At 41.9% G+C, this 19,941-nt stretch overlaps 1 protein-coding gene across 2 annotated transcripts in view; it reads left to right on the forward strand.

The window, feature by feature from the left end:
* SNAP23 (synaptosome associated protein 23) overlaps window positions 1-18,478 on the forward strand; it is a 230,146-nt gene extending 211,668 nt beyond the window's left edge. For both annotated transcript variants that reach the window (XM_086937239.1, XM_086937238.1), the window contains exon 8: window positions 16,468-18,478. In XM_086937239.1, coding sequence (XP_086793365.1) covers window positions 16,468-16,533 — 66 coding nt within the window. In that variant the 3' untranslated portion in view covers window positions 16,534-18,478. The remainder of the gene's footprint in view (window positions 1-16,467) is intronic.
* Window positions 18,479-19,941: the final 1,463 nt, after the last annotated feature.

Below are 19,941 nucleotides of genomic sequence, written 5' to 3' on the forward strand. Positions count from 1 at the left end.
TTTATTGGGAGATCAATATCCTGGCCACAATTGTGACATTTATAAACAATTGCTGTTATTACATTAAAAAGATCACCCTCGCTGCATGCCCATTAAAGCTCAGTGGGTTGCCACAGATTGCCGTTCTAAAAATTGGGTCCTGATTCTAAAAAGATTGGGAAGCCCTGTTTTTGCTAATTCATTCCCTCCACCTGACCTGACCTTTGGGGGTAGTAAGGGGCATGCAGTTTCCACTCTATTTCCTAACAGTCACACGTCTTGTGCACTACTGCAGCCACAAATGTACCCCCTTTATCTCTATGCCCTGGGGAGCCCCAAACTGGGGTATGATATCTTTCATGCTACAACTTTTGCTGCATCATTCTTCCTTGTGGGAAACGCTACCACCCATTTTGAAAATTGATCCACATATACCAGCAAATATTTGAATCCATTCAATGAGGGCATTTAGGCAAAATCGATTTGAATGTTGGTAAAGGGGCCATGTGGGTGATCATAGGTAGCAGGGGACTAACCTGTAGCATGTTGGGCACAAACAAGACATTGGGAGCTGAATTGTGCAGTGAAAGCTGTTTGGTGCAAACCATTCATATCTAATCAAAGCATTCACCCCTGTGTGCCATGTGAGTGGGTCCTTGAGCAAGCCTGTTAAGGGGCAGGAGCATACTGCATGGGGTCACAGGCCTCCCATCCTGGTGGACCCACAATCCCTCATCCGTCTTCCCTCATCCAGCATCAATCTGCTCTCTCTCTCTTCTTCTTGTGTTGCAACCGTTGTGCTTCCTGCACATCAGCTAGCAACAACTGCCTCTGAATGAGCTGTATTTTTTAAATGCTTTTTGCCATTAACGGCGCCATCTGTACTGGCTGTAACATGCTCTCTTTTGCTGCTGTGTCCGCCATAGTGGTACCTCTGGCTATCTTAGCATTAGCTCCTGTGTGTGCGCCTCACATTTTAATATTACTATTCTGTTGGGTAGTAGTATTACCCTTAGCAGGTTTTTTACTAAGGCGCCATTTTGAATGGGGTGTCCTGCTGCTGTTATGAAACCACAATACTGCCACAGCTGGCCAAAATCGTGGACATCTCCCAAGGCATAATGTGAGTCACCGTAAATGTTAGAAAAAGAAAAAAATCCCCTGCTAAGATGCATGCTCTTGTTACAGCATACAGCTCAGCTTGCTGGGCAGATGTGCCAGGTGGGAGTGCTGCACTTTCAACGATGGTATCTACTGTTGTTATAGCATACCCTGCTCTGTAACCTGTCTCTATTAGTCTGCTGGAGGAACCATCAGTGTACCACTCATATTCTGCATTTTCAAATGGTGTTTGCTGCAAATCTGGTCTGTGTGGTGGATGTTTCTACAACCTCAACACAGTCATGGTTAGGGGTCTAATCTAAATCACCTGTTGGAGATAATAATGTTGCCAAATTAATAGTTGGGTATCTTTTAATGATGATATTGGTGTTAGACTACAGAGTGACCTCATAACCTGTTTGCCTGGCCACCAGAAAATGTTGTGTTGCTGCAAATGACAATGACTGTACCAAATGTGGCACATAAGCAATACAAGGGTAGTCCAACATAATGGGAGTCGTCCTCTCTACCATCCCAGCTGCTGTGGCCACTGCTCTCAAACAAGTGGATGCCCAGTCACCGCTGCAAGCAAAGTCACAGAGTAGTATGCCACAGATCTTTTCCTGAGCCATGCTCCTGTGTCAGCTCACCATTTTTAGCGTCATTTTGCTCTGACACAGAGATGGAAGGGCAGTTTGAAATCAGGCAGCCCCAGGGCTTGCGCAGTACACAATCTCTTTCAGTTTCTTGAAACAGTCTGCAAGTTCATTAGTCCAATCATTGCTGTTGGGAGCATCTTGTAGTGTACATTGTCGCAGGATGGCATCTTAGGATCTGTACTCCGGAATACACTGGTGATGGTAGTTCCTCATCCCCAGGGAGGAGGATATCATTCCTTTCTTGGTTGACGGGGGCTGCATGCTCAGAATCATTTTTATCCTGTCTGGTGATATGCGGCGTGTACCTTTGGCTACCACATAACCCAGGTAAGTCTTCTTTTTGCAGCACCGGAATTTTGACAATGAGGCTTTGTGTCTTCTCCCCTGGAGGTGATTCAACAGAGTTACCGGGTCTTTCACGGGCCCCAAGTGATAGAGATGCCACAAGGAGACGATCAGCGTACTGCAAGATGGCTATCACTTCCTAGGTGAACGCTGTCCAGGTCTCTCTTTACTGCCTGCACATAGATCGCAGGCCTCTCAGTGAAGCCGTGAGTGAGTCTTCTGAAAGTGTACGGAGTATCTTTTATTGTGAAGGCAAAGAGGTACTCGCTTTCTGGATGGACTCTAATAATGAAAAGTGCAGAGGAGAGATATCTGTGAATGAAAAGTACTCTGCCTCTACAATTATAGAAGATAACGTAGTATTGGTGTAAGGCACAACAGGTGCTAAGGGAACCACAATGTTGTTTATATGTCTTAAATCTTGTATGAACCTATACTGCCCTTGGGCAATGGAATGATAGGACTATTACAGGGCTAGAGGTCTTTTTAATGATACCCTATTGCAAGAGACATTCAATAACCGGTTTTATGCCCTCCTCTGCCTTGTAGGGTAGTAACCTGGTACACACCCCCCCCCCCCTATGGAAACATGTGGTTCAGACACTGGTACTTGAAATAACCTCTCTTCCTGTGGTCCTAGCTCAGTGCTCACATCACACCCTTCTTTTTCTATATATGTGTGCTCGAGCAACTCCATTGTCCAGTACAAATGTTTGTCTGCTATGTAGGTGTACCATTCAGGCACCGGCCCCTTGAAAAATGCTGCAGTACAGTGTACGGACCCAGGTACTGATGTCAACTGCACTAAATGAGTGACCAATTAACTCTCAATGTCGGCTGTATTTAAACAGTTCTTTAAACATGTTTGTGACAGGACAAGAAATAGCGGAGACCGGATATCTTGTTACTATGAGGTTCTTTATTCTGCCCTCAGTTCCTTCTTGTGGGTTTCCTATTATAGGTGTACTTCTCAAAAAAAGTTAACATTCTTTTCTTCTAGGGGTATAGTTTCTTCTTCTGTTTTCTCTTGTCCCCAGTCCTCCTTCTCTTGGGTATCCTCTGGAAACATAAACAGGTAGGTGGCTATGAGCAAAACAGTCCTCTACAATGAATATCCCTTCACCATTCACCACTTGTGGTTATGATATAGTTCTAGTCCGTGCTCTATATAATCCTTTATTTATACAAATCCAGTGCACTATTGGCATTTAGGTGAAAAGTGGTTATGATAGTTCTGTTCCCACTGGCCTGTACTTGAGAGGCTCTAGTTCACCCCACCCGTGTTCTATCAAAAAAGGACCCAAGAACCCATAAGACGAGTCCTGCTCGTCTTAACCACTCATTCGTGGACAATACTTGCCTTGGGCCTTGACTCCTGACCGGAGTCACAGCTGGAGGGTTCTTTTGCTCTTGACTGGTGATCTGGTCCTCGCCTTTGGTCCTGGGCTCCTCCCCTCCAACGCTTACTCGTTCCGTCGAGCCACTCTCTCCTCCTGCATTGTCTCTGTCTGACATCAGTCCTCTCCCGTTGTCTCTGTCTTCCTTTAACTCCTCCCTGTCCTCGCGTCTTCCTCCTCTAACGCTCTGTCTCCTAATCGCTATACCTTTCATGCCCCGGGGTACCGTTCTCCCGAGGGTTCCGTCTTCCCGCCACACTGTTCTCATAAAAATCTCCATGCAATGGAGTCCATTCGCTAATGTTTTGGGGAGAGAGAGACAAGACAGGTGGTGCACATAATACAGAGTCCTCACTTAATTTGTATTAGCCAATTCTAACCTGTCCTCAGGTACTTGTAAGTAAATCCCATTTTGTTAATAATATAATGTTGCATGCAATTTACAGAGGAGGTCTCTCCCCAGCAAATTGATGGGTGCATCTGGTGACAGGAGCAATTGATGGATCAGTGTGAAGTCTTCAACAGAAACTGGTAGTGGTTCTGACAATTCATCGTGCATCATCATTCCATTTACTACTATAGTAGTAACTGTTTCACCACTACTAGGACTCTGGTTTCTGCAGTTGTCCCATCTCTCTCTCTCTCTCTCTCTCTCTCTCCACGTGGTCCTATGCTGTTCCATGTTGCTCCACGAAAGGATTCCTCCGATAGTGCTGGAGGTCTCTGGGAATGGGTGGTGAGAATGATTGGACCTCATGTTTGTCAAAGATGTAATTCCTCTTGCTTCTATAATTTTTGTTATACCGGTCACGTCTCTCATTCTAAACCCTTCTGCCTCTATTACTTTTACAACCCGTACCTCTGGCAAACATAATAGTGATCCCTACTCTTGCCTCTTCTCTGGTATCCTTGTCCATTGTCCTGTCTATGCTGCGCCCCCTGATAGTACATTTTCTCGGGCTCCCCCTCTCTTTACACTTGCCGCAACATCATTCCTTTGTCGTTTTTAGCAGTGTCCTTCTTTACCCTGAAAATACAATCTCTTTCCATGGTTATGAGAAGCATGCACACGTCTTGATATCCTTTAGTGGACCAATCAGGGTGACGCAGTTTATAGCTATGGGCCACATAAGCAAACGATCCATTCATAAGTGTCTGAGTAGCTGATACCTTATAGGCCTCTGTCGTGCGCGATACCCCTTCATTGTTATCCCATGCACTGTTATTCCAAGCTTTATTGTACCTTAAGATGTAATGAGCCACTGACTCGCCTGGCTTCTGCAACATGGCTGTTACTTGGGAAAAACCACAATGTTTGCCTGCTAGGCAATTAATTGTGTCCCTTTAGACTCTAACTAATTTATCAATCTATTTTCTGTGACAATCGCTTTCCTGTAGAGTTAGGAATGCACTTTTTACCAAAGACCATCTGCTACCGTATGCTATTTTTAATACTATTTTTACATCTCGAGGGAGGGGGTTTAGGCAATACATATTTTATGAAACCATTCATAATATTTCACACTGGCAGTGAGTGGTTCTTGTGCGTCCTCAGTCATCTGAGTCGCTTCCATGACTTTAACATGACTGTTCCCCCAACACTAATTTTTGGTGCAGTTACTTTAGTTTTCTATAGTATTTCATCTGTACATGAATTCTCACCCTTGCCCTTTCGTGCCCGTGTGTGTGACCTTGTACCAGAAGTTCCTTCTTATCTATCTTATCCTGAAGTTCGTTGTATTTTCTCTCTGTGTTCACGTCTTCTTGGAACCATCATCCTAATTCCTCAGGTTTGCCAACTGCTCACATTCCTCCTCGTTGTTTCGCTCTACTGCACTCAGCCCTAAAACCTCCCTCAGACAAAAAGTGGAAGTTTGGCCTGGTGTTTCGAAAGCATGTGTCATTTTCTCCCCCAAATGATAGGTGCCCATTCAGGACGGGTGTTCTAAAACCACCTTCTCTGGGGCTAGTTGGTATGTCAGATACCCTAGTTAAATCACCTTCCATGGATATATGGAAATAAAGGACATGTGGTAAGCCTGGTTTTGGAGCCAGTGCCTGCTTGCATGTGGTATTTCTTTCACAGTGTATGTGGGGGCCTGAAAGTGATGGGTACATGGAAGTTGTTGGAGGAGAGGCTGAGAAATTAGGCGCAGGTAGAACAGGCCCTGCAGAATGGTTGCTTTGTCCCAGTGCCAGGTGACTGTTCTCATTGCTGTCTACCTGTGATCCAGTAATTTAATTCACTATTTGCATCCGCTCTGTCTTTTCCTTTCTTCCTCAGTAAACAACATCCCCTCCTCAGTCAATGTGCTACCAGTTATTTGCTCACTGTCTGCTCCTTCCCCCTGTTTGACATAAAGGCCTTGAATCTTGGAGGCGATAAACAGTTTCTTTAACTTATTTATGTCAATATTCACTTTGCGGTGCGTCCAAATACACAGCAGAGCAGCAGCTCTTCTAGAAGTAGTGGCATTTGGGTATTGCTTTAACCCAGTCTGCTTCAGCTGTAGAAAACCCACACTGTTGCCATAATGACAGAAAATGCTGTTCTGTTTGCACAGTCACTTAATCCAACATTGGCTATACGTTGTGGTTCGATTCTTTGCTAGTTTTCGCTCATTTTTATTAGGCTTTTTTGCACTCACTGTTCACCACTGCTATTGCTTAACAGTCTGTGTACTCAGTGGAGGCGTTCCCCTGGCCCTTCTTTTTTGAAAGGACAGCTTTATTTTTTGCAATTGAAAGCCACTGTTGTAAGCAATCTTTTATATAGTGTGAATCCCATTATGTGTCACCCTGTAGGTCTATTGTCTATGTCAAGTGTTCAATATCATCTATCTCAAGAGAACCAAATCTAGGCCACCACCCTTCATTCCCTTTCCAATTCCAGACTAGCGCGCAAAAAGGTGTTCCGTATTCTAAACAATTTGTATCTTTTACAACTTGAGCTGCAGAGCTATCTAATGGTAATGTAAAATCCTTTTCTAATGACACTTGTTGAAACAATTTTTTTGTCTTTTTCATCATGTGAGGCCTTACCACCTCCATGGTTACTTTAGACTTACCGGTACCCATTGGTCCCTTCACACACAATTTTAAACTCTAAAAGATAAGCAGATTGGTCTCTTAGAAGGAAAGATTTGTTAGGTAGTGGATTGAGAGAGTGAAAAAGAGAAAAATCAACAGCTGTGGACCACTCAGACACCACATAAAGCAATTTTTCTTTTCTAATGTAGTAATGCACTATTTTTCATATAATTCAGAGAAACATTTCAAGGAAACATTACTCTTAACGATCAACACATAAACATAATTTAAATACCGTCTTTGATTAATGACAGAATTGTGTACATTAGACAATAATTTCCAGCTGATAGTCAATACTTCCCACGTTGCACTCTGGCAGGGTTTATTTTTCCTCATCGTCCCCCTACCTTTGGGGTCATAAATTATTCTCTGGCCCAGACTCTACTGCACTGGATGTTATGAGGCTCCAAAAGATTCAGGCACATATCAATCAATGTATTGATAAAGAGAAAACTCACAATTTTCTCTACAGCCCCCTGTTTAGTTTAAATGCCAGTTCATTCCCTGTTTTATTAATACTATGTTCTAAGCATTGAAAGATTAAAAGGCCTCTGCGGCAAGGTAGTCCGCTTACAGCTTACTTACCGTCTGGTGACATTCATTTAATGCATCCCACTTCTACACCATCAAAGAAAAAACAGACCCAGGCAGGCTCCGAAACAGATTAAATGTATTTGCAGCTACCAATGCTTATTGGTATGCCAACGTAGAAAGCAGATTTACATACCAGTGTTACGTCTTGGAACAGGCTTCTTCTGCCCTGAGTCGGACTCTGTGGGGTGCTTATATATGTAAGAAAGTCCTTTTACTTCTAGAAACCCCAGAAGGGGACGAAGTCCATGCATCGATGTATAGAAAATAGAATTGCTATGCAAGTACAAGACCATGCAAAATATACTTATTGCACTATAAGCAAACAAGGGAACAGAAATAGGTTGAACTAAACTTGTAAGAGAGTGTGGTTTACGTTGACAGCTGTTAACCAAGGAGGTGTCAGAGAGGGCAGTAAAGGGCTTTGGGTCAGGCTGGATAGATTTGTAAAAGGGGGGGGGGCGGAGCACTATGAAGGACAGAGATAGCAGTTTGGTCAGAGACGGACATGGCTTGCTCAATGGTTCTAAGATAGGGAAATCAATTCTTATTCTCCCCTGCACTATCTGGGTGATGCATGCATATGGATATAAATGTTTCTCCTCACTCACAAATATTTTTCAACCATCTGCACCAACATATGTATTCTAAATGTGTTAATTTATGTATAGTAAGTACAACTTATGTGGATTAATACACATGCTCATATAATAAGGCAAATAATTCTTAATACCATTACACAAGCAATGATATAGCATATTACCTTGCTACTGAAGACTATGGCAGATAATACCGCCTCTAAGTTACAGGCTACACCGCAGGCGAGGGAAGAGTGTCCTTAAAGACCTATATAGCACATGCCAGAGGGCCTGAAGTGCTCTTAGAACATTTCACCCACTGTAGAGAAAATTTGGTAAATTAAAACAAAATAAACAGAAAGGCAAACATTACAATGTAGGAGGAGAAGGCATATACCTATTAATCACTCTTGATTCTCTTTAATGATGTTCTCAACATTCAGCTGTTCCTGCTGATAATTATGACTGATAAATACCCACCCATGCTATTTGGCCTATGATGTGCAGGTCCCTGCTAAAGGTAAGAAAGAAAGGCTGTTGGTATCCTGTCAGAAATAAGTGATTGAAGGAGCGGGAATGACATCTCACCTAAACGGTGGGAATCAAATCACATTATAGCAGCTCCTCCACCCTACTGCTCCGCTCTCTTTAAGTGCACAGATAGCACAAGCCAGTTTTTCTGAGTGCTAGTTCCAACCTTTCATTTTAGCATTTATTTAGAAACCACCGGATAGCCCCTAAGAGCATCTTAGTGGCTCTACTGACATCTTCACAAAGCAAACACAAGGAGATGATGGACGGAGCACTGACATTTTTCAGACACTCACCCCCAGTCACGGATCTGGGTTGAATCCATCATCATTCTTTAGCTCACTTCTCCATTTCCGTTCAGACCTAGCTATATGCAAATTAGTCTTGTCCCTGTGCCTCATGGGAACATTCCAGCCCGAACTGACAAGCAAGGTCTTCCCTGAACAGGAAACGAGCATCCTGGGACCGGTTTCAGGGTAAAACCCCATATCAGCCAGGCTACCTTGAATCCAGTGGCAAAGTGAGCAAGGAAGCCACGTCTGGGCATACCATGCCAACTTATAGTGAACAAAGCAAACACAAGATGATGGACCTTGCGCTGAAACTTTTCAGACACTCACCTCCAGTCACAGATCTGGGTTGAATCCATCCACTGACATTTTCACCACCCCAGTAGTATAATGGATGATAGATGTCACATCTTAGCTAAAAATGTACACACAGCAGATTTGTCACTCCGAATCAATGTGGCCATCAATCAGACAGTGCTTAATTTGAGCCATTGGTTACCAGTGCCTGATACCGGCATTAATTGTCAACACTGGTGCTTTTGACAGTCTGCCGCAAGGCGATGCTGTCTGGCTAATTTAGAGATGACCACAATTAATTCAATATACATTAGAAATGACTATTATCTGCTGCCTAAGCCATTCTTTTAGCTTTAGGGGCCTGAAATAGTCTGGATTGTCGCACTTGTAGGAGCGTGATGATTAGTATATGTGCTGTTACTCTCATTGGCACCATTGCAGGGGCAATGTGTGGTGAAAGCTGCAATGGCCTCCTGAAGAGAGCCCTGGCACTTATTGTTTCCGAAATTAAGCATGGACACCAACAATGTGCATAGTGTCTAGCCTTGGAAATATCATGGATTGCCTGCTTCAAGTATTCATGATTGGATTACGGTGGCACTCCTGTATAAAGACCCACAGCATCCCAGTGGCTGGGCGGTTAGAGCAAGTAGGGCTATGCAATTCAATAACAAACATCGGGCCAAATGTACTATCCTTTTACGTGGTCACAAACACATTGAATCTGAATTTGCAACAGCAAGGATGGATTTTTAGACCAATCCTATTAAGGATTCCGTCAAGTAAAACATGAGTGTAAATTGATACCAATTTGCTATATGGAAGAAGCATGTTGTAGGCGTCCTCTCCAAACACCCGACTGCGAGCCGATGTATCTGTGTTTTACTACAGAAATCCGGTTGTGAAGCATTGAACATGGTGAGCCATTCGCAAAATGGAAGGGGTCCCCTTGGGACGACTTCCCGATTTGTGTTGTCCCATGGATTCTGCTTAGAAGCAAAACTGTTCCTGGGACCAAGGGACCTGAGAATGTAGAGACTAAGTCCCTTTACCACATCAGTACCTATGGGTCCAAATCTGAATAGCTCACAGTGCCTCACCTGCCCTCCTAACCTTCTCAGAGTAACAGGTGAACTGGCAACCTAGAACACAACACTCTAGTCCTCAAGGGAACCATGGAAACAGATCATCACCTTTCGCTTCTCACTTATGCATGTCCATAATAAACAGAGAAACATACAAGGAAAGTTTACAATATTTATTGAAACTACTATTATGAAGCAATTCTGCTGCAATAAGAAAACACATAGAACGAAGCACAATAATCAACATTACGAGCAGACTATATACAATGAAAGCCCTACCATGGTAAATGATGCATCTGTTTAAGCCTACCCTCACTACGTGAGCAGAGGGTTATATCCCTTATCTCTGGGATTAACACTGAAACCCATACCTGATCTTTGTAGGTAGGTGGTCATAGGTGTTAACTCCGTTTACGCAAAGTTAGTGCACCCGTTCCAAGACCTTTCCCCTATGCTAGAATTCTCCTCTCTATTTTCCAAAGAGCAAGTTTCGGTTTATATGATGTTCCGTGTTGGGAAACAGCAGCTGTGCCCCATGTGTTGTGTAGAACATTAGGCGATTTTGGTGACTGAGCACAAAAAAACAGGGCACCATGTTGTTTGGCCTTGTATGAAACGTTCAGACTAATTCCCAAGAAGACAAATTGAATAACAATAACATATGTAGCATATTTTTAAAATAATATCATGGCACAGATAAATGTATTATGTGGTAGACAAAAGGTGGCCTAAAACGTGTAGTTAGTGTAGCACAAGGGGGAACCAAAGTGGACCCAGTAGGGAACTTACTTTAGTGTTTTAAGCAAAAATGGGGGAGGCACCGCCAACTCTTAAACTTAAAAAAGTAAACTTTCTTTTTTAAACACAAAGTAAACATTCTTTTTTTAAACACACCTTTTGCTGTGAGGAAAAAGAATGAAAAAGTTCACTTAGACATGGTGGTCTGCTGACCCTGGTACGCACCACTCCTTTGATCGCCACCAATTAGAGTCAGTCACACTTTGTGACCTACCTTATAAACATTAATTAACTAGATCAGATTACAACCCATTCAGATTCTGAATTGTATGTTGCAACCTATTAGTAGGTAGGTCATTTAATAAAATGCAATACTGGTTGCAAAATTGCCACCAGTTTTTTTCCAACCAGTATTTAGTACATCTAGCTAATTGTGTTGTTGTAAAGGCTGATGATTGTCTTTAAAATGGGAAAATGCAGCTTACCACAAGCTCATTTTGCCTATCCATATAATCAGAGGCTTGTATCCAGCAGTTTAGAATGTTTGTTTACAAATCAACCATTCTGATTAGGCAGCTTAGCACCTTAGGCAGCAATTTTAGGAGCAACATTTGACTGTTACTCTAGAAGAAGTTGGATGCACAAGGCCTGAATTCAGCTTTAACTATGCTGCGGACCAAGAATGCCATCTTTAAGTTTCTTTGGCACAGTGTTCCTTTGTACTTTGTCATTGATGGGGAAAGGGTTGTGATGATTCTGTGGAATCTGAGCACAGTGCCTGGAACAGTTGTTCCTTGACAACATGTCAGAGCCATCTGCTATCTCCTCTCTCCTTTCTTTCACAAAAACATTTTGACAAATTCCGTGCTTTCGTATCCCCCTGAACTGGTGACTTGCATTTCATCCCAGAACGCTGCATGCTAGCTAAATTAATCAAAAAGAGTAATTCAAGCCCCGTTCAAATAGTGCATCACCTGCCAATGACCAGATGACCTCACAACTTCCAGAACATGATATTTTATCTTCTGCTGCATAGGATACACAAACACCTGCTCTGCTTATTTGTCTCAGAGGAATACTGCCAATTTACCAAGTTGACATTGGCTTCAAGAGTCCGTGCAAAGCTCTTTACAGTAATAACAGATTACCGCTCAAGGGAAAACATCCATATTTTTTATGCATGTGGCGAATTATCGAGATAGTATCCAGTTTAACAAGCAGGATGGTTGCGGCTTTCTATATACTCATAAATTTCAAAAGCTCCTACATTACATTACAATATGCCTTATTTGATTAGTTAGTACCAAGACAGGGACTGCATTTCTAAGAGGTTTATAAGACATTAAAGATTGTTACTCCTCTATCAAGACGTATAGCTGTAATCTGTCTTGTTTCTATGACTTTGGGCCTCATGCCCACTTGCATTGAATGGGTTAAGATTGCCTGAGAATAAGTTTCTTGTTGTTAGCACTCTAGAATTGTGATTCTTTTAATTTGGGTGAGAAATGTAGACATGCCCATCCATTCCCCCTCCAGTTTTACTTCATTGTCTGAAAAACATTCTGCAGATATTGGCAACGTTGAGCTAATTCTCGCTTCTAATTTGTATCACAACATTTACTCCAAATAATTTGTCATAAAATCAAGTGCATCTGAAGCACCGTCTTCTGACGATTGGAGACCACTTCCTTGTTGTGTAGTTCCTACAAATCTATATAGGATCTGCAAGTTTAGATAAGATAACATAAACTAAGGGATTGGTGTCCAGACTGATATCAGACATCCTCAAAGGATATGTTAATCTGTTAGTCATGCTAGCTCACAGTGCCACTAAGAGCCCCTTTTAGCAAGGAGCGGATAGCTTCTTGCAACTATTGAACATGACAACCCTTACCCCTCAGGGATGGCGGAAATAGTGCAGAGCTTTTCGCTCAGTCACTCATGCACACTTTGTTTCCGAGAAATACACAGAATACACAGTGGAGCCGTTTTCAATAAGCATTTATTGAACCAGCGTCATTCTAGTGTAAAATACGTGTGCTGCAACAACCATGAGACAGAAGCAAATATATACGGTTATAAGCACCAACACAGCAAAGAAAAGGTAGTAATCTACCATAGTGCTAAAACAATGAATATATGCAGGCATATAGATACGTGACAGTAATAATGCGTACTCCTACGATCCCAACCCTTACTCGATGTCCCTAAGTGTACCTAGCATGGATGTAGGTGTAAAGCCAAGAATCCCCGTAGCATAAAGCCAGCACAATTACCTGATGTTGGAGAGCGAAGGGCCCCATCTTGGTCTCAAGAAGTACACCCCGCGAGGGATATCCGACCACTCCGTGCTGGAGTGTCTGTCTGCATGTAGGAACTTCAGCATCTCACATCAGCGTGTCCGCTTGGAAGTCTTTTTCTCCTCTGGGTTGCCCAGTGAAGATGTAGTGCGTATATACCCAAAAGGTACCCTCAGCGGTTCTACCTAGAAGTGTATTTTGGGCATGTCGGACAAGGATGACGATGGAGGTGACCCTTATACAGAGTTATTATGCAGAAGATGGTAATCCTTCTGTGATGCTGAGAATCCTCATGCATACACAAGGCTAGTTTTTCGGAGAAAGCCACACGACAGTCATGTAGCACATAACTAGGTAAAAAGTAAAGGCCAGACCGGTTATGTAGAACACCGGTAGGACAGATGTATGTAAAAGGTTGTGTAACTACCTAGGCCTATATTGGGGTAGATTGGGTTCATAACATCCTGCTCAATCAGTTCCTCATACTGGAAACATTAAAAATGTTTATCCTGTAGCAGATTATGGCGTCTCTGTAAAGAGGCTCTGTCTCTGCGATTTCAACCTGCAAAAACCTTACTTTAATCTGTCTACCAAATAGGGAATTTCCATGCTTCTCAGTGCTTAAATCTTACTACTACCAATATAATGTGATTCGCGTTCCTGAACTCTTTGCCTCCGGGATTTACAGTCTTGAGGTATCAGCATTTCAGATCTCCTCCTACGTAGATCACTCACTATTTTTAAGCCGTCTGTTGACGGAGACCTCCTCAATATCTACAGTGGAGTAAGAGTTTGATACCTAGAGAAGCAGTAACATGCTTTCAGAAACATTTTAACAGCCATGTTACGCAAAGTGTTGTGATGTAGTTTGTGTAGTGCACAATTACCCTTTGGGGTCCTGGGGCTCGGAAAACATAGATCATACTTGCAATAAGAGAAATTGCCGTCTAAAAAGAAGAGCCTTTAGTGCTTTGGATAATTGAAGTTAGTCTGCCTTACCTCATAAATTAGAAAAGAGGATGGTCCAGAGGGGCAGTGACTATAGAGAATTCACATCCTCTGGTGCGAGGGGCGCAGACCAACTGGAAGTAAAAGGACCTCAAGTTACGCCTAGGTTTATAAAAGGTGAATAAAGTGGACATGTAGGAAGAAGGATTTGTGGGGAATAAAGCTTTGTGACATAAAGTGTCCTTTCAAAATGATACATTTATGTACAAGCAGTCCGTGTAAATAGGTGAACAGTAGGGAAGCAGGCAAATTTCGACCCTGTTGTGCCCCGATTGGTGGTCACGGCGGGTCTTTATCATGCCAGACGGCCGAGTCCCGTCTGGCATGAGTCACGGAGGCTTTGATTCGAGCCTCTGTGACTCATGCCAGACAGGACTCGGCCGTTCGAGAGTGAGCAGCGCGATCCTCTCGCTTATTTGACTTGCGATTGACCTTCCGGCATTCCATACCAGGGTGTGACTTATTTGCCTCCTGTGAATCCTGAACCCCCCCTGTCCCCCCCCCCCCCACCCTGTCTTGATAAAGACCCGCCGTGACTACCAATCAGGGCACAACAGGGTCGAAACGTCGACGCATAACACTGGTTCCTCCAGGAACGATCATAGTAACCATCTGTCTCCTTGGAGTTTTAATCAAGAACACTGACCGCCAATTCAAAATTGTTTTCCCCTCCTTTCCCCGTGTATAGTACTGTATATAATTGTAAATAAGTGTCACTCAATATATTGCAATACTCACTTTGTTCACTTAGTCACTTCTCACATGTTCTTAGAATTTGTATAAACTAATATGGAATGAAGTAATCCCGGTGTTTTACAAATCTGACTTTGTTTCCTATATAAATACCTTGAACTACATTTGTTTTCAGAGAGGTTTCATTCAATTTTATTGCACTTGAATTATTACATTGTGTTTTTGAGCTTACCTAGCCTCTTCTTAAAAGCAATTTATTCGGTTACCCGACAGAACCACTCTTGTTGTTAACCTCATCAAGACTAATGGCTGCCCCCTTTTTCTTTTATTTGCTTGTCGAATGTGGCCGCATGCCTTTCCTTTTCTGTTTATGTCCTTTTTTTTTTTATAATGGCGCCACCCGCGCTTTCGCTTTGAATGTATAAAGCTAAATGGCTGGGGGCCGCAATTGCTTCAAAAGTAAATTGCATTTTTTTTCTATTTCTTTACTTTTGAAGCAATCACGGCACCCGTGCTTTAAAAGCTAACATGCAGGTGTCTCCATTATAACAAAAGTAAATAAATGGAAGAAAAAACATTCAGCCGCCATTTCTTTTTCTATTTGCCTACTTTTGTTACAATGACTGCACCCACAGTTTAGCTGTAAGCATTTAAGCGAAAGTGTGGGTGCCGCGATTGCTTCAAAATTAAATAAATAGAAAAAAAAGTTACTTTACTTTTGCCGCAATTGCGGCACACGCGCTTTGCTTGAGATGTTTACAGCTAAAGCACAAGTACCACAAAGGTCTTGCATTTGCGAGACATTAAGCTATTGGCATTGTAAATGACAATGCCTTTTATTTATGTGTTTACAAATCCTGCAAGCGGTGTTTACACACCGCTTGCAGGTTTTGTAAACATATAAATAAAAGCCTTGTCATTTACTATGCCAGTAGCTCAAAGTCTCGCAAATGCAAGACTTATTGCATAGAAATGCTTGTCAACATTATATACATACGAAATATAACTCATTTTTTTCAATTAGCCAAAATGTGTATTTCACCAAAATGGAGGTATTCCAATGACATTTTCTGAAGAGGCAGATCTGAAGCCGAGCCCCATTAAGTCCCAGTGTTTTTTTTTCTAAATACTTTATTGAAAAACCTTATCAGCATAAATGTAGGATCATTTTGATACATAAGGCATTTTGTTTTTGTTGTTTCCAACTTCTACATAATACATATTTGAACTCCCAATGTGTTTTGTGACAAATTGAATTCATGTGTGATCCCAGTTTTTCCAGAATATTTGTCGAATCTATTGAGTATGCTAATGTCTCCCTCATCCAGCATTGTTTCTTTGTTTCGTAATATGTTGTCATTGGAAGACAGGAGAAGAGGGTAGTCCAAACGAGTAAGGGAAAGATAGGACCTCTCATTGCTTTTAGTCCATAAACTTCTATCTCCATCGCCATCTTTGTGTCGACTAAAGGTCCATTTACTAGCCAGCCTGAAGTGGGGTGATCATGTTATGTACAAGAAAGGGCATAGTGGGATGTGAGGGAAGATACACGTTTGATACTGGAGGTAATTTACATAAGTCCTACAATGTTCCTTTTTCAGCGGCTGGTTAGAGAGCACCTACTGACTCACTAGAGTGCTCATAAAGTTTACTTTTCTGGTTGTGAAGTGGGGAATGATACAGGAGAAGATTTAAAAAGGGCATTTTTGCGCATATGTTTTTACAGTAATTTGAGGTAATTTCTCTTGTCCTATTTTTTTTTTTTTTTTTTTTTTTTTTAACCAGGCTGAAATTAACAAAGATCGCATTGAAACTGCAAACACAAGAGCCAAGAAACTTATAGACGGATGATATGACTCTGTTTCTACATCTTGCTTTCCTCCCACAACTGAGAAACTCTCCCGGTCCAAGAAGATTATATGGTTGGAATTATTAGGTGTCTGTTAAGATGCCTATTTCATCAGATCGGACTCCTCTGCTTTTCCTAATTCCAGTGAAGCAACAGCTCAGGTTTTCAACGATCTTCTTTACAAATAGCATTTACCACCTCAGATGTGTATGTAGCTTGGAAGGGATTTGAATGTTACTTGTGCCTTTTTACCCACTATGAAATTGAGCCTTACCTGATATGTACCTTTTGGGAGGGGGGAGGGGCGGGGGGAGGTAAAGGGAGTGGATGTGCACGGATATAAAATAGGAGTGGGATAATGAACTTAGTGTTAATAGCTCACAAATGTAAAGTGGTCTGAAGGCACCTTGTTTTTAATTTTCCATTTCTTGGTAGTCTCATTGCCACAGTTAGCACAAGCCATACTTAATGTGTGTGATGCCCTGCCATTTATTAGAAACCGGATTGGGCTCTGAAATTCAGTGAAATTTCGTTTTGTAATAGGATGAGGTTTAGGATTTTAGCTACAAAACGAGAGGTGCATGAATTCTTCCGAGGACTGCCAAGAAAGAAAATCACACAAGACTACAGAACTTCTTCAGCACCGTTAGTTTTTAGTTAACTTTGTTATAGTTAATCCTGCCTAAGACGATTTTCGCCAATTGCTGTAGCATAAATGGTAAAAGCTATTAGGTCCACACTTTTTATTTCTGGGTGTATCACTCCATATAATGTTAAAGTCAACAACTTGCTTGCAACACAATGGATAAAAAAAATGTCAGCATGTATTTTTCATTCTGAGCATTGGTGGGTCTGTGTTTAAAAGACTTTCTTCTTTTTTTAAGAGTCTGCTCACAGCTAACTACTGATGGAAAAATAGGTTTTACTATTTTATTCTGCAAAACTTGTGAAAGCTTATTAAATTGCATTAACTATTCAGAGATTAGGTTTATCGCTTTTGTGTAATTAAATGTAAACTTTTCCTTCCATTTATGAGGATTGCTGATTGAACCTTTTGCCTGATTTAGAATTGAGTGTTATTGGAAAATCCTCATTTCTAGAGCAAATGCTTCATCTGGAACAGGATCCACTATGGAATTCCATCCACTACATAAGGAAGAACATTTCCAGGTTTAGTGGGTCGTCCAAATACTAGATAATTGGTCACTGCCACCTACATCTGAATTGGGTCCCTTGAATTCAGCTCACTTTTTATTTTTCAACAGTATGCATTACAGTAATGGATTGGTTACTGTAATGCCAAGAACAAGGCTCATTTTGGACAGTTATTTGGCATTGTTTGTGGGGACAAAAACACAAATAGGCTTTTTTTTTCCAGGGGTTAGCAAACATTTATAACTTTTCTTCTCGCATGTGCCAAATTAAGAGTTCTATGGAGAGGTCACTGTTAGAGCTGTGGACGTAGTGAAAGTTAGTAGCGCAGAAGACCTCTACATTGCCCAGGACTAAATTGGCTAGTCCACTTTCAGGTTTTCCAATTCCTACCTCTCCTTAATTGTTTGATTGTAGCAGTAATGCAAAGTTTTGAATTTTGAAAACTACAAAGATAAGTTATGTGTAATCTCGAAGTCTGTGTTTACCAGCTCAAACCCAAGATGCACAGGATTATGATCAAATGTACTTAATCAGGCAAGTATGTGCTCCTTTTCACAGTTTGAAACATTCAACATCTGTATAGTACACAAATTTCACTGAAAAGAGAGCAATAACCTGGAGCTTTTGATGTATACTTTGTCTCAACCACATTTTAAATCTCATTCTTATTGTGGTATTTCAGAGAACACCACATTGTATCCTTGTATAAAGTGGTTGTTTCTAAAAAAATGTCACGCTTATAGTGCCTTAAATTTTATATGTGTTACAGAATATGTATTGTCTAAATAAAAAGCTGGACAAATAAAATGACATTAGATCTATGCAAGAATCTCTGTTTCCTCCTACACTTTCTTCACAGGTCTCTCAGTAGGATGTTTTTGTCCTTCTGCTCTGGTTTACTCACTGGCTCCCGAGTTCACTCTTGCTGAAGAAGCAGTGGTCCTACACTCTACCTGCAGGCACTCTTCTTCTTGACAGCGGAGCTTCTCCGATGGAATGAGTATTACTTGGATTTGGCCGCAGGAATAGGCTCCTTTTACGTAAAATAGCACACCTTTTAAATCTGATTTTATACTTTGTGTATTTGACATGTATTAATGTATTTAACTGCTACGCAAAGTTTGTTTTCCAAGTGCATTTGAACTGTCGACATTACTCTTGATCACTTTCACCTCCGTTATGAAGATGATACCATGTATCACTACTCCAGACTGGTGTGTATCCAAGGATCTTTACTGTTGGTACCTGCCAAACAATCCAGTGTGGGCCCCCAGCCTAACAATACCCACATCTTCTTGTTTCATTTTGGAATCAAACTGAATGTTTGGAAACTTTAACACGCAGTCACAATTGGGGTTGTAACTTAACCTCATACTCTTTAGAATGTTTTAACAAAATGTGACCAAAACGAGTAATTCTACTTAGAATGCCTCCAGAAGAAAAGATGCAATAACCGAGAACCAGCATTGGCAAAGCCAGTAGGTCTTGCCTACACTAGGAATAGGTGATGTCAATGTTTTTAGCCATTTTGTACAGAAGCGCAGTTGCTGTGCATTATTGCCAAAAGGCAAAAAGAACAAAGCATATGGCGCAGTCTGCACTGGCTGCATTATTGCTGGTTGGCAACACTGAAGGAAGAGGAGGCAACACAGAGAGCGGATGGAGTGGGAGGAAAAAGCGATGGCCGTGGCCAGTGTTGTCTGCATCATAGTGTATTTTTATGGCGGGTGGGGGAGGCCAACATGGACAACAGAAGTAGAGAAGGTGTGGGGTAAGCCAACATGGGCAATAAATGGAGGGTAGCGGTACAGGCAAGCCAACACAGACCACTATTAGAGGGATAGAGACAAATAAGATGGGTGGGGACAAGCCGGTATGGACTGTGAATGGAAGGAGAGGGTGAAGGCAATCCAACACGGGCAAAAACAGTTATTATAGGGTCAAGACTACACAGGCAACAGAGTGAGGATGGAAGCAAGCTAACCTGGATAAGAGAGGGTGGGAGCAAACCAACATGAAGATTGGGGACAAGCTAGCACAGGAAACTGAAGGAATCGAAGTTGGTGGGGGCAAATAAACGGACAGTGGAGAGGCACAGAAGGGGGAAAAGTACAAGAATGAGCAGGGGGCGCTAGGTTGTGTATGAACAGAATGGCCGCCGAGAGGTGAGGCTCCCGTCGACCGGTACCATTATCCTACAATTATCCTGCCAACTACCTGATTTATGTCCCTAGCTGTGACGGAAATAAAAGTTA

Source organism: Lissotriton vulgaris, chromosome 9, assembly GCF_964263255.1.
Source record: "Lissotriton vulgaris chromosome 9, aLisVul1.2, whole genome shotgun sequence".
Taxonomy (NCBI): Eukaryota; Metazoa; Chordata; class Amphibia; order Caudata; family Salamandridae; genus Lissotriton; species Lissotriton vulgaris.